We start from the raw sequence: 24,055 nt of genomic DNA, 5'->3' as shown, positions 1-24,055 counted from the left end.
CAATTTACTTCAACTATTTGTTTTCATATGACAAAAAAATAACTATATTCAAATCACCTGCCTGTGCTGTGTGAACATTTGTTTGAGGATCTATGAAACAATACTAATATAATTTGAGGTGTGAGTATAAAATAAACATATTTTATATATTTTAAAAATATAATAAATTTACCTATAACAATTAAATGATGTTTAAAAAATGTTATACGTCGATTAAAAACTGGCTTATTGTGAAGAATTGTTTGGATTCAGCAATCAGTAGACACCAATTAAAAAAGAGTAACATATTATATATCTTTTTTCAGCATAAGCTATAAAATAATAAATTAATGATTACAATTACTTACTATTACATGTTGAAAAGTAAATATCTTTCTTGGAAAAAAATGTTTTGTTTACTTTTTCCCTTTTGGCATAACATAGTACTGCACTAAAGTAATTCAAATAAAAATCCAAAAATATGCCAAAATAAAAACAAATTTTGTACAAATAAAAAATGTATACAACTTGCTCATTTACTTATTAGTAAAAAAGCGCAGAAACAAAAAATATGTGTTGTGTGTACCTGTTGAAAAAACTCTAAAAATTTTGGCAAAGTCAAACAATTACTTCAAAAGGTGAGTTTTATAGCACCCAAATGAGTCCTTTGTTGTATTTTACATATTTTAGACCTGTATTGTGATTTAAAGCTAAAATTTTTAAATAAAACACTAATGGAAAGTCAAATCTACTTTAGTTATCAACAAATTAGGTACAACGATTTCAACTGAACAAAATAAAGACGGCATGTGGATAAATTAATAGTGCAGTTTGGGTAGGGTACGATAAGCGGACCCGGTATTTTATATCGAAGAATGTAATCATCGATACATAATATTCGTACCTCAAACCTAGACCATCAATCGATATAAAAGTATCTACAGTACTCAATAACAATCATATGTTTTATATTAAAATATGAATTTAATATTTACGTGATGAAAACAAATTATTATAACAAAAATTAGGAAAGCTGAAGACAACCATATTTGCTCCTCTCACAGTTACAGTTGTTTATTTCCCACAAATTTCACATAATGGGTTTTTCGGTACGAGTCCAACATGTTGAAACCACGTAAAACATGTCTTTTTATCTTTCAAAGCAATGTTGTGCATTTTTCTAAAATTGACTGCCATTAAATAAAAATAATCAAATGTTACTTATGTAAAATTGAAATATTACCTTACGTTTATTATTTGAAAGTGTTTACAGGTGTTGATGTAGATTATTTAAGTTATCTGTTCAAAATAATTAATCAGTATCGATTGGTTATATCGATGGTTATGGTTAAGTAATATCGTTTGCCAATTTCGATATAAAACACCGGGTCCGCTTATCGTTACCCTCCCCATGCAAAGTTTTTCTAGTTTATTAGGTACTGTATAAAATACAATGCAAAATAACATCATTTGTGGATGTTACGTCGTTTACTGTAAATGTCGACCTGACCTCACGTCTTCAATTTAACAATTAAACTTTAAAGAGTATTGCTGGTTACGTTTTACTGTGAGATATATTACAAACACACAATCAATGTCTAAAGTGTTTAGGAGGTTCAGGATTTTTTCCATTATAATTTATCTTTCTATATTATATCTATAATGTAAAACAAAATCTTCCCTAAGAAAAGAATGTCACTGGATGGCTATAGACTGAAGGATCTTATTTTGATCATCCATTTTGTGAACATGAAGACAATTTTCAAATTCTCAATTTACTGCTAAGATTGTTAAATGTTTTTTTTACACATTGACTGCAGTGGACACACCTTACTGCTAATCCAGCTGTTTCTAAAGTCGGCATGACTCATGTTGCAGGGAGGGTGTTAAACTTACCTATTGACCATATAGCAGTACTGAAATCTTATGAGATTTAATACAAAAGATGTTGCTTGTCACTAAGATATTTATAAGCATCCTTTTCCTAAGTGAAAACCCCACTTTAAGAGTGGAAGTAAAATATATCCATTAATACAGAAAACAGCCAAAAAAAAACTATATTACAAATTTTGTTTATACCACATCTGAATAATAGTTCTATTTTGTACAACTTAAAACTGTATGCAATAAAATATGAGCCTAAAGGCAAGTGAGAAAACTTACAAGAACTGAGCTCCCTGCGAGAAGCCAATTGCGTTATAACCTTCATTTAGTTTAGAGTCTGAAGCCAGCTGTTCACATACCATCTTTACTTGATCGTTCACATTCATGAAGAAACCATTTTCTGTGTCCTAAAAATGTAATTTTATGTTAGTTTGCTAATACTTAAAGTGCAATATTAATATTTTACCATTCCAGTATCAGGGTGGAAGCAAATTAAACACAATAAGAAAAGATCTCAAACAACTTTAAAGTAAAGTTTTTCAAATGGCTGGGCTTATTTATATACACTGATCTGTCCATTTCAACAGAACACCAAAAAAAGGTACACAGATCATTAAACTAAATATCAAATATCACACTTATGAGACAATTATATTTGTCTGGGGGCAAAAACAGTCCATATTAACAATAAAATAATTACAGATTAATTCATCTTAACCCTAGAACGGTCGGGCTGGGTCTGTGAGACCCAGCATTTATTTTTCTATCGTTTTTTTTAAGTTTCAGTTTTTATTCTAATCTGAGCGGTCGTGTACCTTCCAGGAAAAACCTGAAGAGAGCGCTGTTATCTGCATCCGGTTGTTATTTCCGTCAGTTATCAGTTTGATCGTAGTCAAAGTGCACGTGGGCCTGTGAGACCCAGCCCGACCGTTCTCGTTACTGTTTTCGGCCATTCTCATTTTGTGTAAGTTCTGTGGTTTGTGGCAATTACCTGCACAATTTTGTGTTTTAGTGTTGTAAATTTGTATATATAACTGTAGAACATGACCACGAATCTTAGAAATAATAGTGAAATATACCGAATATTGAACTGTGAACAGGAAAGTGACGATACAGACGCTGATAAGAGCTGCTATGCAAGTAGACGCACCAATTGACTCTTGGAATTTATTTTTAACGAACCTTTCATTGAATTGGTAGTTGAATCGACAAATATTTATATTGACTCAGTACAACAAAATTACACAACTTACCTAAATATGGCCTGATGCACGCAGAAATGGTGTGCGGTGACTGCTAGAAAACTAAAGTTTTTAGCGATATCCAGTTTCTTATATTTACTCTAATTTCTTGAAATATTCTACATTTAAGTAAAGAAACAAGTTACTTCTACACTAAATAGGTATAAAGAAATATTAAAATTAGTTACAAAATAAGAAAGTAACCTTTATTTGTAATGTTTACAGTTTGATGCAACAAAATACATGTTATATCATTAATTCGTTTAAAAAATCAATATAATTTCTTTTTAAATTTATGTTGTTTTTATAGTTACTAGGAGATAATGTACTAACTAACCTATATATAATGTAGTAATATTAAATTGTACGTGTACAAAATATTAATTTTTTTGAGTTATTATTTTTGGGTCTCACAGGCCCAGCCCGACCGTTCTAGGAACTTTTATCGTCCGCCCGACCGGTCTAGGGTTAAACCTATAAAAATGTCTCTACAAAGGTCTTTACTGGATCTAAACTTTACCATTGGTATGCGCCCATGAAGGGGACAGGGAGTTAAGAAATATAAGCCCCATAGATTTAAGAAAGTTGTTTAGGTAAAAAAATTTGTATACCGATTTTCATGTTTTTGCTTGAAAAAACAAGTAATTTTTTCGTGATAGCTTTCGTTATCGATTACAACACTGAGCAGATATTGAGTGTTGACTTCTGGTATCCTGTTTGTTTTGTGTAGATTTAAATGCGGTTTTATATTCTGTGTCGTTTTGACGTATTGTTCTAAACACTGGAAAACATCTTTTACTATATTATAATTTTTTTAATCAAGATATCTATCAACTGGTTTGCTTAAAAAAGTTTAAATAAATAAGAAAGTGGAATAATGAAACTCCATTTACACAAGTGCCAAGTAAATATGGTAGGTAATTTTAAAATGAAAATCAAGCACACTTGGCAATGTTCTCACAAATTTGTCAAACTACAATTTAGAACATTTATATTGTTATTTCTGTTTTATCTTTACACAAAGCCCAAATTGAATAAACCATTCAGTTTATATGCAAGAAAAAAGGTAAAACAGTGTGATACTAGCACTATGTACACCGCATAGGGTAACGATAGCACTTTAAAGGTTAAGAAAGTATATAACCAGTTTTTACTTCTCATAGTTCTACAGGTGAAGTGAATGGTGTGACATCTTACATGTTTGAGGCACTTAAAGAGAATTCAGAGATCACATCTTTGGACACACGATGAAGGGGTAAAAACGTTCATAATGCAATTGGTTACAGATGCAACTAGCTTCATCCTTTGTTGACGGCATTTAAACAAATTTGATTCTTTGGGAAAAGTGTGTAAATAAAAGAGATTGCGTACAAAAATAAAATGTGTTAAAAATTGCATTTAACCCACCAATACATATTGTAAAAGAATAATGTGATGAATATTTTATTTACTCATAGATTACCGACCTCACTTGGCAGAACTTTATTAAACCTGGCTCCTGTGTTGTTTGGTTTTCATCTCAAGGTGCATTTGTGTAATATTCATGTAAATGGCAGTTTTGTACATAAGATAAGTATCATAAATAGCTTAGAATGGTAACTTATTAACTTAAACTCAATAACCACGTACTACATTTTCAAAACAAATGAAAAAATCTTGGTCTTACTATGAGCTCAAGTCTTAAGTGGAATGACCAGGTTACGGTAACGTGTAATAGAGTATTTGCTTGCATTCACAGTTTAAAGCGTTTTGCTTTATATCTACCGTTCAGTGTCAAGGTTATGCTGGTTAAAACTCTCATACTGCCACACTTCAACTACTGTGACGCTGTGTTCAGTGACATGACTGTTGAGCTTTCGGACAGGCTGCAACGTGCTCAAAACTATTGTATCAGATTTATTTTCAATCTCAGACGTTATGAGCATGTGACTTCATTTTTAAAACAGCTATCGCTTCTGAAACTTCAACAACTTCACATTCTTTCAACTCAAGTCAATTCAGTTATCAAAAACAAATCACCTGTTTGCCTGTCCGAAAATTTCAAATTTATTTCCGATATAAGTGAACGACCTACGAGAAGGGGATCCACGTTACTTCAACTCCTGTTCATCGGTCGAACTTCTTCAGTAAGTCGTTCACTGTTCAGGCATGTTGCCTTTGGAACTGTCTTCCTGATAATATCCGTATTATAGAAGGTCAAGCTTGTTTTGGGGCGGGGAGTCAGGGACTTGTTGCTGGGCGGTCTGTAGGGGTGACGGGTGGCGGTGCTCTTGGCGTGCTTGTGGTCAAGGCTGTGTGTTCGAGAGAATGAATGTTAGCAATAACAAGAAATTCTTTAAAAAGTAAATTGTTAATTAAGTTTTAATTTATATTTGTTTGAATTTTTTCTACATATTAAGCCGATAAATTTGATTTTTTAATTATTACATAGTAGTATATATTTTGGTTAATTTTAAATTTTAATTTAAAATGTAATTTGTTACAGTTTTAAGGTAATTAAATGTACACATATATATATATATATATATATATATAAGTAGATATGAATGTGGGGTTCCTGGCTCACTTTTGGGACAGTCAGAAAATCAATGTAAAAATACTGTCCATTGAACAATAAAAAAATCTAAGAAATCTAACAGGAAACCACGAATGTAAAATACTGTCCATTGAACCATAAACAAATCTAAGAAATCTAACAGGAAACCACGAATGTTAAATAACCGAATCTATATAGCTGTTTTTACTGTTCATTGTAGGCTTCTAATTTCTTAAGCTATTTTTAATGAAAAAATCCAGAAATCTTCGAAATCTTTATTCCACGAAGTTAATTGTAACACAGTCTTTATCTTTAATAGTCTTCTTTCCAGTAACAACCAAGTGTAATTTTTCATTTTTGTTCAATTCTTTAATCTTTTTTTCATCCAAAACAGTCAAAAATCTGTTTGGCAAGTGTACTTTATAATCTTCCAACTCGGCAATTATTGTAAACCCGAATTTATCTTTCATTTTTCTCCAAATTCACAATTTTGTATTTCTTATTTTCTTCTAATTCTATTAATCTCTTGTATTCTTTGAATCTTAGTTCACCAACCTTATTCAACTCTTGTAACAGCGCCATTTACATAGAAAAAAATTAATACTTCTACACTTGTAAGGTGAAAAATCAAAACTATACTTCCAAAATACACAAAAAACCGGGGTTTTGACCCTAAAAACGTGTTTTTAGGGTCAAAACCACAGCTCTTAAGGTGCATATATACTAGAGTTTTTTGAAAAATCCTGAAAATCTACTGAATTTCTCTAATTATTGCGAATTTTTAGCTTTAAAGTTGATAATGTGAACGATATTTCTCGAAAATTCTGTTGTAAATATATTAAAATCTTAATGAAAAATCTTGGAAAAGTTAAATAAAAAAAATATTGAAAAAATAGTATTATAGAATTTAAATTACCCCCTACAAACCAATATAGTAATAAAAGTACTTTTATTACTATAACTATACTATTTTTCAATAATTTTAAGTCTTAGTTTACAGATTTTTTCTATAATAAATAGAAGAATCTACAGCTGTTTTACTACAATTTGTGCTGATTTGTGTCAAAAATCACCACTTCTCAAAATTTTAGTTTACAAATTTTTGCTCTTTAAATATGGAGCGGAAAAAGATAGAGTGCCCATACTGCAAAAAAGATGTTTTTGAACATCATTTTACCAGGCATTATAAGTCAAAGAATCATCTGAAAAATAAAGATATTTATGAAAAAGAACTAAATTATTTGAAGACTTGGGCTAAAGAAAATCAAATTGCCGATCACCAAAACATGTTATAATATAGAAAAATTGCGTGAACTAAAGAAAAATTTTAAGGAAAGTAAAAAAGATCTCAATCTATTTAAAGATGAAAAAATTCAATCAATCGCTGAGAAATTGTCCATTGAAACAAACGATAAAAACTAAGTCTGAAATTATCGAAGAAATTGACAAAACTCTTAATGAGAAACCAGAAAATATCATTGATGTCGAAGTTTTATCCTCTATCCATGGTCTTTTCAAGCAATACATTTTAACGAATTTAAATGAAAATTTCATGTCAATTTACAAATATCTTTCTATTTTGCGTCCAGAAATTAAAAGTTTAATCGAAAAATTTCAAGAAACCGTTAAAAATATGAAGGGCTATCTCTCTTTAGAATGCGAATACGAAAGAACTTTAGTGAACGGTGAAACACAAACGTGTCCAATGTACTTTACTATAAAAGCAGACGAGATCTTTGACATAAACGACTTTATTACTAAGCAATTTAATAAATTAACACATCGAGAACAAACGAATCATCCAAATAAAGGTTCTGGATGGACATTAAAAACGCTGCAAACAACTAGTTTTGAGCCTTAACAAACACGAATTTATGAACGCAGGATCATATATCGATTTACCAAAGAAAATCAAAGATAAAAAAGCTTGTATAAATATAAAAAAATAAAGATGATTATTGCTTTATTTATTCTATCCGATGTGCTATTGAAAAACCTGAAAAGAATGCTGATAGAGCAAAACAATACAAACAATTTGTAAATGACGAGATATTTTCAGGTTTCGAGTATCCAATGTCCTTAAAAGATATACAAATCATTTGAAAAACGAAGTTACAATTCTAAGTACAAGTATCCGAAAATGTCAATAAATATCTACAGTTATGATGAGAAATTTAACATTGTTCCGTTGCAAATTTCAGAAATGTATGACGCCGAGTTAGAAGTTGATTTATTGTATGTAAAACAAGAAGATAAATCTCATTATGTTTTAATAACCGATCTAAATAGATTAGTGAGTTCACAGTTATCCAAGCATAAAGAAAGGAAATTTCTATGTAGGAGATGTTTAAGCCATTTCTACAAATCTAGAGATTTAGCAGACCATTTAGAAATTTGCAAGCAACACGAAGTTTGTAAGCCAATTATGCCGTTTCCGGGTCAAACAACTAAATTTACTAATTATCAAAAGAAGTTTAGCCATCCGTACGTAATTTATATGGATTTTGAAAGCATATTAGAGAAGATTCCCACATGCAAAAAAAAACAATCCGCAAAAATCGATCACAACCAAGATTCAGAAGCACATTCCATATGGTTTTACTCTATACTTAGTGTCTAATGTGACCAATCGTATGTACAAGCCGATATGTTATCGAGCCAAAAATGAAGAAGATTTGCCAAATGTTCCTGCAAAATTGTTTGAAGAACTTAATAAATTATCGAAATACATAGCTAAAAAGTATAATTCTAAGAATAAAATACCTATGAAATTAACTGAAGAAGAAGAAATTTCGTATCAAAATTCCAGTCTTTTGTCATATTTGTGAATTTGAGGGTTTTGATAATCAAACAAGAAAAAAAGTACGAGATCATTGTCATTTAACAGGTAAATTTCGAGGTGCTGCTCATTTATCTTGTAACTTGAATCTCAAAATTTTTCCTCAAAATATTCCCGTTTTCTGCCACAATATGTCATGTTACGATACTCATTTGTACATAAAAGAGTTGGCTAAAACAATATGGAAATGTTGATTTGATTGCAAACACCGATGAGAAATATATAAATTATTCAGTAAATTTCAGGATATGGGTATGAGTTTGAAGATGATAAACCAAGAAAGTTCATCAAGTTTTCTTTCGTAGACACGTTCAGATTTATGGCATCGTCTATTGAAAAGTTAGCTAAAAAATCTAAAGAGAGATGATTTCAAACATACAAATCATTTTATACAAGATGGTCTGAACGCAATTCTAGATAGACAACCAAATGACGAAGAAGAAATCTTTAAAATTCTATCTGGAAAAGGCATATTTCCTTACGAATTTATCGACAGTATTGAAAAACTTGATTACACAGAAGAATTGAGAATTCAAGATTTCTATTCACTTTTGACAGACGAGAGCATATCTGAGAAAGATTTTCAACACTACTTAAATGTATGGAACAAATTAAAAGTAAAAAATCTAGGAAATTACTACTCCGATCTCTATAACATTCAAGATGTTCTATTGCTCGCTGATATCTTTGAAAATTTTAGGAATATTTGTTTGAATTGCTATAAACTTGATCCAGCACACTATCTAACAGCTCCCAGTCTTGCATAAGATGCTATGTTAAAATTAACGAATATAGAATTACAATTAATTAGTGATTATAATATGTATTTGATGATCGAAAAAAGGTATTCGCGGAGGCATTTCTCAATGTATTAAAACGATATGTGAAAGCAAATAACAAATATTTAAAAGATTTTGATAAGACAAAGCCTGAAAACTATTTGTTGTACGTCGATGCAAATAACCTTTATGGGTATGGCCTAATGCAAAATTTACCATATAACGAAATCAAGTGGATGGATCCAAAAACTTACACAACTGCAGAATGGAAAGAAACAATTTTGGAACTTCTCACTGGGCGACGAAGATTATGGCTATATTCTCGAAGTCGATCTAGAATATCCGAAGAATTTACATGAAAATCATAAAGATTTGCCTCTTGCTCCAGAACATTATAACAACAAACTTTGCACAACTCTACTGGATAAAACTGAATATGTTGTTCATTCGAGAAATTTGAAATTCTATCTGGAACAAGGAATGGTGTTAAAAACATGTGAATAGAGTTATCGCATTCGATCAGAAGCCTTTTATGAAAGATTACATTGATTTTAATACTAGTATGAGAACCAAAGCTACAAGCGACTTTGAAAAGGACTTTTATAAGCTGATGAACAACTCAGTTTTTGGAAAATCTATGGAAAATGTGAGAAACAGATGTGATATTAAGCTTGGAAATGAAGAATTTTCAATGAAACAAGCTAAGAAAACAAATTTCAAATGCTTTAACATCTTTGACGACAACTGTATAGCGAGTCACATGTACAAACAAAAGGTTAAATTTAACAAACCGATTTACATAGGATTTTCAGTTCTCGACCTCTCAAAATTGCTAATGTACGAGTTTTATTACAACAAATTAAAGAAGTTTGATCCAGATTTGAATCTGTGTTACATGGATACAGACAGTTATTTCCTAGAATTGAAACGAGATCCTTTTAAAATTATTAAAGAAAATATAGAGGACTTTGATACGAGCGATTATCCAAAAGATCATGAATGTTTCACTACTAAAAATAAGAAGGTAATAGGGAAATTCAAAGACGAACTAAATAGCGAGATATTAGAAGAATTTTGTGGTTTAAGATCAAAAGATGTACTCGTACAAATATCTAGATAAAAACCCAGTTAGGTGTAAAGGAATTAAGAGAAGCGTTGTAAATAAAACAATAAATATCGAAAACTTGAAGAGATGTTTGTTCGAAGATAAAGAAGAATTTAGGGAGATGACTGTAATAAAAAAGCTATAAACATGAATTGTACACAGTTACCATAAACAAGCTGGCACTGAACGCTAAAGATGATAAGAGAATCGTTCTAGAAAATAAGATCGATACAGTACCTTATGGCTATAAAAATGAAGCAAAATCTGATATATTAGATGAGTTAAATAAACTTGGAAACTTTGACATGTAAATGGAAGATGATTTGATTCACTGCCACAAATGCAAGAAAAAAAAACGAAAAATATAGATTCTAAAATCGTTCAAACTCAAAACGGATTGTATAGAATTGCAGCAAAATGTTCAAAATGTAAGACAAATAAGAGTAAATTTATAAAGAATCCAAATGAAAAACAAGTAAAGAAAGAATTAAAGAATAAAGAAGAAATAGAGATTGAAGCTAGAGAAATTCATGCACCAGTACGAAAAAAGTTTAAAAAGAGAAAAATTATAACACTAGGAATTGACGATTTATGGGCAGCAGATTTAGTTATAATGTCTAATTATTCAGATCAAAATGATGGATTTAAGTATATGTTAAATGTTATTGATACTTTCTCAAAATATGCTTGGTCAAGAGCTATCAAAAGAAAAAACGGTAAAGATGTTTCAAAAGCCTTCGAAGATATAGTAAAAGACGCGATAAAGATCAATCACAAACCGCCAAATCTACTTCATACAGATAAGGGTTTAGAGTTTAAAAATAAAGAATTTAACGAAGTTTTGAGAAAATACAACATTAAGATTTATCATACTGAAAACGAAGAGAAATCAAGTATTGTAGAGAGATATAACAGAACTCAAAATGAGAGAATGAAAGTAATTTTTGAGATTAATAAAAACTTTAAATGGATCGATATTCTTCAAAAAATCGTAAACAATTATAACGATACAGTTCACAGCACAATCAAAATGAAGCCCAAAGACGTAGATAAGGATGCAGAAAAGGAGTTATTAGAGACCGTTTTTCAAGTATGTTCCACCAGAAATTCACACGAAAACTAAATTTAAAGTCAATGATCATGTAAGAATTGTTAGTAAAAAACAAACATTTTCGAACAAATATAAGAACAATTGGTCAAGAGAAATCTTTGTGATTTATCAAATTAATAACACAGATCCTGTAACTTATAGTATAAAAGATTTAAATAATGAAGAAATAACCGGAAAGTTTTATGAATATGAATTGAGAAAGTCAAAGATTTTTTCTATATAAATGGAGGCCCAAAAGAAATGTTCAATGTGCAAAGAATTAAAAGGTTTTGAAGAATTTTATAAAGATAAGAGTAGAAAAGATGGAATTATTTATAATTGTAAAGATTGTTATAGGAAGTATCATAAAGAACTGTATGATAAAATAGAAAAATTAACTTTGGAAGAGAAAGAATGTCTTAAATGTAAAGAAACTAAAAAAATTTCAGAGTTTAATAGTGATCACTATAGTAGAGATAAGAAAGACTCCTATTGTAAAGATTGTGTAAAGAAGAATCACCATAGATTATATTATGAAGATACTCAATGTGAATGTGGAAGAACTATAAAATGGTTAAATAATTATCAAAAACATTTACAAACAAAATATCATAATTCAAGAGTTTAACATTTTCATCGTGTAATAATTTGTTCTATATAAATGGAGTCTCAAAAGAAATGTACAAAGTGTCAAGAAGAGAATAGAAAAGACTGTTATTGTAAGGAATTATATGATAAAATGGACAAATTAACTTTAGAAGAGAAAAAGTGTTACTTTTGTAAAGAAATTAAAAATATTTCTGAATTTAATAACTGGCAGTATAGTAAAGATAGAAAAGATGCTTTTTGCAAAGATTGTGCTAAAAAAATTTTCAGCGAAAGTTATAAAAACGAAAATGCCTTGTGAATATGAAAAAAAGATTTTACAATGGTTACCTAGTTATGCTAAACATTTACAAACAAAATATAATAAATCGAGAGTTTTTAGTAAAATTTTAGAAACATTTTCATCGTGTAATTTAGATATTCTATAAATCAGTCGAGATTCTGCCATATTTGTAGTAAAATGATTTCCGTTGTATAAAATATTCAAAGATTCTTTCATTTGGTTGTAGAGATTTATACTATTTGGATCTCCTTGTCTTAATAAAATTTCCATTTCTGGGTAATCAATTTCAAGTTCTTTCAATCTTCTCGGTATTTCTCTCTTTTGAGCTCTGATAACGTAATAAGGATATTCCCACATGTGATTCTTCTTAATTAATACAAAAACATGGTGTTTTTTCTTAGCAAAATCTTTACAAACAAGGTCTGGTTTCATTAAGTCAATTTTTACACTTTGTTTTGCGATTATTTCCGTTTTTATTTCATCTTTAATTTGCAAGTGTTTAACTTCGTCCTCTAAATATTTAATCTTGTTTTCAAGTTTGTACACACCAAATTTACGAATACTTGGTAAAACTTCTTCTAAAACCCAATCTTGAAACATTTCTGCTATTTTCATTTTAGATTTCAAGATTAAAGAATATATGCCTGCTTCATTGATGAAAACAGTGTTTTTTTGAAAGTTTGAAGGCGGGGGCGAATCACCCCTACCTTCAGAATGTATGTTTTCGAAGCTTTTTTTTATATTTTTCTTTGACATGTTCTTTAATTGCTTTCTTCGTATCTTTATATTCTAACACCTCTGCAACATCTTTCGCCTTAAACCAAAATTCATTATTTTCGTCAACAAATGTTAAAATTTCTTTATTATTGAATTTGAGTAGATTCACAACTGACTCCATTTAGATAGAAAAAAAATTTAACTAGTAATTTTTATTTTGAGAATAAAGCCCAGATTCATTAACGAAAACAGTGTTATTTTGGAAGTTTGAAGGTAAGCTATTTATAGCCCCCCTTATATTTAGATTAAAATAGAAGTTTTTATCATCTTCGTCAACGTTTATTCTGATCGTTTGCATAGTATTTTCATATTCTAGAATTTTTGCTACGTCTTTAGCCTTAAACCAGATCACATTGTTTTCGTCAACAATCGTAAAGATATGTTTGTTATTGAATTTTAGTTGATTATTAAGTAGGTCTACAACTGACTCCATTTAGATAGAAATAAAATTTAACAAGCAATTTTTATTTTGAGTATAAAGTCCTGATTCATTGATGAAAACAGGGTCAGGATGAAGATTTTTGAAAGAGTCGCGATTCGATACCCTTGTCAGAATCTATGTTTTCAAAGCTTTTTTTGTATTTTTCTTTAACATTGTCTTTATTCGTATTTTTTGTGAATATTTGTGAGGTGGCCCTCGAGGGCTACCTTATCTTTTAGATAAAAGTATTGGTATTTATCATCATTATCAACTCGTTTTGAAAGTTTGAAGGTAAGAACGATTCGTTCCCCCCTTGATTCATCATTCTTTCGACAATCTTAAATATATTGTTGTTTTACTCTCATTATTTATTAAATTTCCCTCAGAGTCTTGTATAGTTAGAACGATTTTTTGAATTCTTTTAATATTTTTTCTAATTGGAATATAATCGATTTCATTCGGTTTTTTCACTGATTTTTGATCCATAAGCAACATTTGGGAAAAAAGTGTACAAAATTTCAGATTCTTTGTGTAAATGTTCGGTATGATTTTCAAAACTAGGTTCAACGAGATTACAATGTACTTCAATTACATCAAACGGTCTAAATTTTGGCGTTTTATTTCCTAAATATACCTGATTTGGCTCAATAGTTTCTTGAACAAACCCTAACAAATCTACAATAATTGCTGAAAACATTATTCTTACTGGTGATTTTATTTGAATTTTATTAGAGAGATAATTTTTTTGCATTTCAAACTTGTTTTCGTCAAAGTTTAAAGATTTATCTGATTGTTTGAATGTTTTTAGATAATTTTTAAGGGAATTTTTAATTTGATCGAAAGTATAATATCCTTTGTTTAAACCATAATATTTTGTTATGTTCTTCTCACTAAATCCTATACAATAAGGAGAACTTTCACTAATATTTATTACAAAATTGTCAGAATAAAAACCGCTTAAACCGATAAAATAATTTGATTCTTCCTCTAAGTGTATAGGATGTTCCAAGTTTAAAACTAATTTAGAGCTTTCTGAAGTCAACTTGAACAGCTTCATTTTCGCAAGCGTTGCTTCAAGATGAAAATCTTCTATTTAAATGGAGAAATTTTTAAAGCAAAAAGATCAGATAAAACTTCAAACGTTTGAAGAAAATAAGAAAGATCAACCAATCAGATTGTTAATTGTTGGTTCAAGTGGATGTGGAAAAACAACTTTATTATTGAATTTTATCTACAATAGGTTGATTCCTTATTCCAATTTGTATGTTTTTAGTAAATCTTTAGAACAAGACGCTTATAAAAAATTGCAAGAGAGATTTGAAAATATTGAGAAAAACTTAAGCAAAAAGGTATCACATTTTTATAATGCCTCTGAGGACATAGTTCCATTAAGCGAGTGTAAACCCAATTCGTTAATCGTTTTTGATGATTGTATTTTGGAAAATCAGGACGTTATTAAGGAATATTTCGTTATGTCTCGTCACAAAAACATATCTTGTATCTATCTTTCCCAATGCTTTTCAAAGGTTGATAAACAAGTTATAAGAAATAATCTGAATATGTTGTGTATTTTTAAGCAAGATGATCACTATTCGAGAAAGATTTATAACAATTATGTGGGATCTGATATGAGTTTTAACCAATTTAATGAGCTGTGTGATAAAATTTGGAAGGAAGACTACGGATTTTTAACTATTAATCTAACTTTGAAGCCTAAAAATGGTAAATATCTGAATAAATTTTCTAATATAAATGCTGCTCAGTGGTCTGACAAATCTACTTGATAAAATATTTGTTACAATTATTTTTACATTATCTTTACTTTTTATTTACATTATGAAAATAACAGAAAAACGGTAAATCTGTTCACGTTCCACGTTGTACGTTCCACGTTTTCACGTTTCGTGTTCACGTTCCACGTTTCGTGTTCACGTTCTCGTTCACGTTTTACGTTCCACGTTCACGTTTACGTTCCACGTTCATGTTTCACGTTCATGTTTCACGTTCGTGTTTACGTTTCACGTTCGTGTTTCACGTTCCACGTTCACGTTTTTACGTTCCACGTTCACGTTTTTACGTTCCACGTTCACGTTTTTACGTTCCACGTTCACGTTTTTACGTTCCACGTTCACGTTTTACGTTCCACGTTCACGTTTTTACGTTCCACGTTCACGTTTTTACGTTCCACGTTCACGTTTCGTGTTCACGTTTCCACGTTCCACGTTTACGTTTCAAAATTTTTCTAATTAAATGGTGAACGTAACTTCTGAAGAAGCGAAAAAACTTGATCAAATCGAAAAGAAATTAATCAAAGAATTTAAAGAACAGATTCGAATTGATGAAAAAGAACAAGAATTTTATTCAAAAAATTAATCAACCTGTAACTTCTGCAATAAAAAATGTTGAGGGCAAAATTGAAAACGTTTTAAAGCGATAATCAAAATTTAATGAATTTGGTTCCAGTTGTACGACAATTTGCTGATATTTCGATTCCAGAATCTGAGTTTGAATTGCCAAAATTACCATCTTCAACACCATTTAGACCTCGAATCATTGAAGACTCTACCATAGTTGAACCAATAAGTCCTGGAACAACGGATATAATAATTGGTGAAATTGGTAAAAAATTTCTTCCTAGAGCAAAGGATGATAAATTTGGTTTGTATTGGGACAGAAAAAAGAAAAGTTTTATGATTGGAAATTTGCCCGTGAATTTTGAACAAAATGATATAATTATTAATGAAAAAATGTACGAAGGTACTCAAGGTTTATGGAGATTATTAACAGGCACTGATGTTCCAAAAGACGGTTTATATTCTGAAGAAGACTTGAAAAAGTATACTGAAATTTTATGGAAATCTGATTCAATTTACAAAAATAATGATCCATCAACTAAGAAACCAAAGTCAAGTAAAGGTAAAAAATATCTCAATTTGATTAAACCAATTTGGGAAAAAAGAATCGAAGGATCAGGTGTAAGAAAATACAGTGATAATAAGATTGAATACAGATATATCGACGATTTGACAAAACTCGATGGAATTATAAATTATATTTTATGCTCAAGAAAAGGCTGGAAACAACAATTTTTTGAACGAAAAGAAAGCGATTAAAGATTTTATTTCGAACAAACTTGATGAAATGATTGAAAAACCTGATGGAATTAAATATTTAAAAACGAGTTTTGCCAGCAATAAGTTCATCTATGATTGAAGGTAGCGGACTTTTGAATGATTTTATCAACAATTTACCTTTTGAATTACACGTACCAACTTATCAGTATCTGGGGCCTGGCACAAAACTCGAAAAAAGACTACAAAGAGGAGATCCTGGTATAAATAAATTAGATCAAGCTGCTATGGAACACGATATTTTTTATGCAAAACATAGTGACACAAATTCCAGACATATAGCAGATAAAGTTTTGCAAGATAAGGCAATGGATAGATTTTTATCAAAAGATGCTAGTTTAGGTGAAAGATTTGTTGCACTTCCAACAGTTGGAGCAATGTTTTTGAAGAGAAAACTAGGAATGGGAATTGAAGAGAACTTGAAATTTTAACTATATAAATGGAGGTGAACGTAAATTTCAGCAAAAATCAGAAAGAAAAAATAAAATCCGCTTTTAAGAAAAAAAATACCCGTTAGTATTCAATTTAAAATAGATCAACTAAAAAATGGCGAAGATAAGATATTTTTAACAAATAGACAATACAATAAACTCGAAAAACATAAGAAAAACAATAAAGGAACCAGAATAGAATTTTCTTATAATCAGTTGAAAGAACTTAAAAATGGTGGACTTTTGAAAGATTTATTAGATTTTGGAGAAAATATTCCAGTTGTTAAAAATGTTGTTCCTTATGTTCGTAAAGCTGCTCCAATCGTTAAAAAAGATGTGATTCCTATTGTTCGAAACATTTTAAATTGGTTAGATAAAGAGTTGGAAGATGTTACAGGATCTGGATTAGATGAAAAAACTTTGAATTACGTGAAATCAAACATTAAAAAAAATTTGAACCCTTAACATTCGGAGAATTGGAAGAAATCTGCAAAAAATATTAAACATTTTAGAGGAATTTTCATGAGAGATACATTACCCGAAAAAGTTAAGAAATTTGAATGTGGAATTGTGAATTTAGACTCGATTTTGGGGAGTGGAACGCATTGGGTTTGTTATTATAAAAATGATAAGAATGCATGTTATTTTGATTCGTATGGAAGAATTGAGGACAAACCACCTATAGAATTGATTAAATATTTGAAAAAATCAAGCGTCTACTACAATGATTCTCAGATTCAAGACTATAAAGATCCCCCAATTTGTGGACATTTGTGTGTTTTTGTTTTGAATGAACTGAGTAATGGTAAAGATTTTAAAGAAGTTGTTAACAAATTATTGCTTAATAAATATGGATTCACAAAATATTTTTGACGTATTTGGAACACAAATTATTCAAAATGTAGATAATAGTTTGAATTTTGATAGTTTGAGAAATGAGTTTGATAACAAGTTAGAAAATTTATTACAAAACCTTCCAGATTCAGATACGTTTGCTGTCGAGATTGAAGATTTTAAAGCAGAATATGATAACAAACTTGTAAATTTCATGAGTTCAAATGAAGTTGCTGATAAAATAAAAACATTGGAAAAAAGAAGTTGATGATGGTGTAAAAAAATTATTTACCAATTTAATGTCTCATATCGAAAAAAGCTGATAAAATTACTGAAGCGATCAAAGTTGAAAAGAATTATGTTAGTTTGGCTAATAAAAAAAGAATTGTCGGTGTTCGACCTGGTATTGACAAACATGATGTTGTTGTTAAAGAACAAATTTTAAAACCTCTAAAATTATCAGAAAACATCGATATTGTTGATTTACATGATCCGAATGTTAAAAATGCCTTAGATTTTAAAGGAAAAAGAATTAGCGGTGTTAGTAAAGGAATTAATCCATTTGATGTTGTTGTAATGATTCAATTAGAAGATCCTATTAAAATGTTTAATGAACTAAAACAAAATTATGAGAATCATAAACAGCATGTTAAAGATTTTACAACAGAAGTCTATGACAAGTTAGAAGCCAGAAATAGAAGATCAGTAGACGATGTTGGTGAAATTAATGAAAAACTTACTAATTTTAAAGAGTCTTTTGATAAGTTTAGTTTAGATGCTACGAAAACTTTTGAGAATATTGGTCATAAATTTGTTGAATACAATGATTCTTATGCTGTCAAATTTCAAAAATTAGAAAAAAAACTTAATAAGATCTTACTGAAATAGGTATTCGCGTAGGGTTTTATGCATGATAAAATTTCCTTATATAAATGGCGCTCATATATTGTGTGAGATGTAAAGAAAAAACTGCAACAAATGATATAAAATACTATGCAAACATCAATGGAGTTAAAAGAATTTCGGGAAAATGTGCTGAATGTAACTCAAAAAAGAGTCAATTTATAAAAACTTGAAATTTTTTCTTAATAAATAGAGATGGCGGGACATTACAGTGCTTTCGATCTTTTTATAATGCAACACGAAAGAGATTTGAAAAAAGAACATTGGGATGACATTTCTCAAAAATATGAATTATCCGAAGATATGATGAGATTATACGTAAACAAATTGAATTGGTATAACATTGCTAAATATCAAACTCTGTCCCCAGAGTTCATTCAAGAAAATATACATTATCAATTAAAAGATCATATGTCTGTTCTTTGCCTCTATCAACACTTGAGTATAAAGTTTTTGGATGAAAATAAAGATACAGTTGATTGGAACAATATTATAGATAGCGGTTACTATCCTGTGCAGATTTTATTGAAATATGTGACCGAGATCGCAAAATTTAAGGAACAGAATCCTGAATATGACGAAGTAGATCATTAAAAAATGACTAAAATCTTTTCTTATCGACTTATACATGATGTTTAAAATTTCTAAATTTTCTCTTATTAAATGGTGGACTACAAAAAAGTATTCAGGCGATATTGAAAGGGCGGAGTTTAAAAATTTCTATCCAATTAGTAAACAACATTTGAATGAACCGAATAAAAGAACTGAGTTTAATATTGATTTTGGAGATAACTTTTGCTCGTCTAACTTCCAGTTTTATATTTCTGGAACTTTAACAAAACAAGATGGTCAAGCATATCTTGGAACTGATAATGTTAGATTAATCGATAATTTTATACCGTTTTTATTTTCTAAGATTGAAGTAAGAAAACACAATAAATTAATAGAAGAAGTCGAAAACTGTGGCCAATTAAGCACTATTAAAGGAACCATTTGTTATTCCAAAAGTGATGTATTTTCAAAACAGTTTTTGAATCAACTTTTAAATTTGGACAATTTGAAGCGGTCGGTGATTTAGCACATTTCGGCTTAGGATTTTTTGAAAATGTTACTATTCCGATCTATAAAGGAGGATTTTATCTAAGTTTTATAAGAGCAGAAGACGATGATGTGATTCTGAAGACTGCAACTGGAAATGTTATGCCTGTTGATGGCAAAATTACAATTAACGAGTTTTTCATTAGAGTTCCAATGATTGATTATAAAACCACGAGTAAAATTAGATTGATTGATGAAATTACAAAAAGTCAAAACATTATGTTTAATTTTCTAGATTGGCAATGTATTGAACAAAAAGGTATTTCCGGAACAACTTATTCGTTCGATATCACAAATATTTATAGAAATATCTTCAATCCCAAGTTCGTTATCATCGGTTTTCAAACAGATAGACAGAATAATCAAGAAAAAAATCCTTCAAAGTTTGATAGTTTGGATGTGAAAAATATCAGAGTAAAATTGAATGGTTCTTATTATCCAGATGAATTACAAAATTTAAACATTTCCGGTGGTCTTTTCAGAATCATGTATCAGATGTATCAAGATTTTAAGAAAGTTTACTACAAAAATATGGAAATGTATTACAACCCCAAAGAATTTATAGCAAATAGACCCATTTATGTCATTGATACAACAAAGAGTTTGACAAATATTTCTAGTTCAAAGAACGATATAATTATCAATATGGATTTTCAAAATGCTGTTACAAACGCGATTTGTTATGTGGTTGTGGTTTCTGAGAAATTTTTAGCCTATGATGTGATTAAGAACGATATTAGAGAAATTCAGTAGTTAATGATGTTCATATTGTTCTCTTTCATTCCTTCTAAAACTTCAAAAATATACTCTTTCGCTGATGAAAAATCTCGATTTCTTCCGGAATAATCTTTGTAATCATAAACAAAATATCCTAAATAGTTGTACAATAGAATGAAATTATTTCTTTTTATCTCGGTAGTTGAAATATAAACATAAACATTTGCGCTGAAAAATTTATATCTCGGCAGACTTAGTTCCATAGCTTCCATTTATTCTTTTTGTAAAATGGAAGAGTATAATGCCAACTGTTACAAGTGTTATAATAGAGGAGAAATTATTGATAAAAGATTAGTTTGTAGAGATTGTAATTTAATTTTGTACGAAAGACCTAAGCCTAGGAAATTTCGAAATAAATTAACATATTTGAATAACCTGCTTATGAAATTACAATATGGAGATAAGAAGCAAACAAAATTTGTCTCAGAATTTAGAAAAAAGAACAAAAATTTTTACTTATCTCTTGGAACCGTTGACAAAATTATTTTCCTTTTCAAAGAATACATTAGGTTTGTAGGTTTAAATACACACGTTTATTATGAGAAGATTTTACCTATAATCTTTCACTATTTAGACATTGAATTTGACTACGATTTTAAACCTGAAATCTTTGATGATTTTATAGTACATTTGGAGAAAGTAAATGAAGAACCTCGTGAAAAGAATGCGGTTTTACTCACATTCTCCCCGACTTCTCGAGTGATTGTTAGCAAATTTCATTATTTCCGTTTATAGATTTTTTATTAAGATTTCTGGATTTTTTCATTAAAACAGCTTATAAATGTAGAAGCAAACATTGAACAGTAAAACAGCTAAAGATTCGGTTATTTAACATTCGTGATTTCTCAGATTTGTTTATGGTTCAATGGACAGTATTTTACATTGATTTTCTGACTGTCCCAAAAGTGAGCCAGGAACCCCACATTCATATCTACTTATATATATATATATATATATATATTTCTGTTTCTGCTGCAAAAAGAAGCTTCTAATAGCCATTAAACAGTAAGTATCATACCTCAACAACGTTATTGCCAATCATTATTGATTTAACATAAACATTGGGCATCTGCTGTTCAAGAAACTTTGTTATTTTTCCCAAACTGAGTGGATTGCAGCAACAATCACCTGAAAATATAAAAAGGTAAATTAAATAAATCTGGTTGACCTTATTTAACTTAAACAATTGTGTAAAGAAAGGTCAGCGTGTGACTGTTTCGAGTGCCATATGCTAAAAATTGGAATGCTAAAATTGGGAACACACAAAGTGTAAGTTATATAGAGAAAGAAAACAAATGAGAAATTAATAATAGCGTTTTAGATGATCTACTTCTCTGAGAAGTCACACATAAGTTTCGTGCTTCAAGATGAAGCATAAAGTTACAATTGGAGCAGTAGACAAGCAATAATACAACCATTCATAAAGAGAAGAAGTAAAACATGTCAGCTTTGTAATTATATCTGAGGGTTTAGAACACAACACCACTGCATGTGAATCTTAAAATGTCTTTACAGTTAGATAAAGGACTAAAAGGTTACTGAAGAACAAAACAACAAGGATCTCTTTCATTATGCCTCTTAGTGGGCTAATATAGAACTTCTATCACTTATAAAACTAGGAATATTTCTCAAAATGTAGGGTTTTATAAACATACTCAGACAAAATTTTTTTAAAGGATGCAAAAGAAGATTTGACTTGAGTTTCAAAGTTTTAGTGGGAAGGCTTTAATAAGCGGCCTACGCTTGTTATTCGATTGTTTATTATCAAATGATTCAATATATTAAGAAACTTAAAAATTGTATAATAATCATAGGTAACATTAGTTATTATAATACATTACAATTTTAATAACATAAATTTAACAATAACATTACAAAATAATAAAACTAACTTTATATGGCCTACATATCAGAAAAAAAACATTACAATACTTACAGCTTACAAGGATAGCAGTAAGCAATCACTTTTGTGAAATGGAGAAAAGTATTCTCTCTCCATGGGTAATCGGGAGCCAAAACACACGTTTGTATAGAAATATCTCAAATATAATTTTCTCATATTGATAGTCATTTTTAAATTCTTCAACAATTAGTTACTTCTTGCTGTTTATTGCTTACATTAAAATTACTATAACCAAGTTAAAATCATATGCTTAAAAACTGTAATATGGAATTATTAATTCTGATAATTGATAAAAACAATCAATCCATTAAATAATAACAACCATTAAAGAGTGTTACAAGCTTATTAAAGTCTACCTATTTTAGTTAGCTATAAGTTTGTTTGTTTGGGTGGAGTACGATAAGCGGACCCAGTTTTTTAATATCAAACAATTGGTTTTTTAATTATATACAAATTGATATAATCAACCAATAACAATTAATCTGAACAATACATAAATCGGCTGTAACAACAGTATACACATTTTAATTTTCTAAAGACAATTTTGATCTATAAGTAATTTCTTTAAAATAAAAAAGGATAGCCAACTTTAGAGAACTACACAAAATAGCACTTACAGATGATTTACTGTGTGTTTCAAGGTTTTGAGATGTTTGTTTTTTTCATTACATTTTCTTTATTATTTAAATGAAATCTTTTCTGCCAACTGTCTTAATTTTATCGTTTGGTTATGATTTTTTAGTATTTATGACATTACATACAGTAATTGTTTTAACAATTTCTATTAATTTGAAACATGTGACTTTAATTTAGTATTTTAGATACATTGATGGTTCTGTTATTCAATATAAAGTATTGATGGTTGTAATAAGTGATGTAAAAACCATGTGGGGTCCGCTTATCATACTCTGCCCATTGTTTGATGAAAAATTACAGAAATGCTAATCTTACCCATTCCATGCCACATAACAATTGGTTTGGCAATTGGTAGTGGCTGTGGAGTGATACTCAGACAAGCAGAAAGAGGAATCAAAAGTGCTATAAGAAAGAAAGACCACATTTTGTATTCTGGTCTAATAAGATAATTAAAAGTTTGTTCAATATTTTGATTGCAATGCAATTGTGGATTAAACCATTAACTTTTTATAATATTATCTTATGGTTCTTAGCACTGCTGCTTGGTATTTTATACTCAAGTGTCCCACAATGTCTAATCAAATATTTTCTTTATATTATAAAAATTTAATAACATCTCAATAAAACACTCCAAAAGTAACCAAAACACTGTTTTTCTCTACAATCACTGTACTTTCAGCAAGATTCAGTAGTAAGAAATACAATTGCAGTTGCAATAACGTTTGACCAATTTAAAGTTTAGTATACTGAAACCGACATTGATAATAACGACCTATTGACCTTTTTGATGATTAACTATAAA

The 24,055-nt window shown here is 29.5% G+C and overlaps 1 protein-coding gene across 1 annotated transcript; it reads right to left on the bottom strand.

Annotated features, from left to right (window-relative positions):
- Positions 1-2,062: 2,062 nt before the first annotated feature.
- LOC124372487 (palmitoyl-protein thioesterase 1-like) lies at positions 2,063-24,055 on the bottom strand. Its single transcript, XM_046830889.1, has 3 exons — positions 23,569-24,055; positions 21,733-21,842; positions 2,063-2,270 (listed from the first exon to the last, which is right to left on the bottom strand). Exons 1-3 carry the CDS (start codon positions 23,675-23,677, stop codon positions 2,139-2,141), a joined length of 351 nt encoding a protein of 116 aa, XP_046686845.1. The 5' UTR covers positions 23,678-24,055; the 3' UTR covers positions 2,063-2,138.

The sequence above is a fragment of the Homalodisca vitripennis genome, unplaced genomic scaffold (genome assembly GCF_021130785.1).
Source record: "Homalodisca vitripennis isolate AUS2020 unplaced genomic scaffold, UT_GWSS_2.1 ScUCBcl_3341;HRSCAF=8818, whole genome shotgun sequence".
Taxonomy (NCBI): domain Eukaryota; kingdom Metazoa; phylum Arthropoda; class Insecta; order Hemiptera; family Cicadellidae; genus Homalodisca; species Homalodisca vitripennis.
This window is presented reverse-complemented; position numbering and strand designations above follow the sequence as displayed.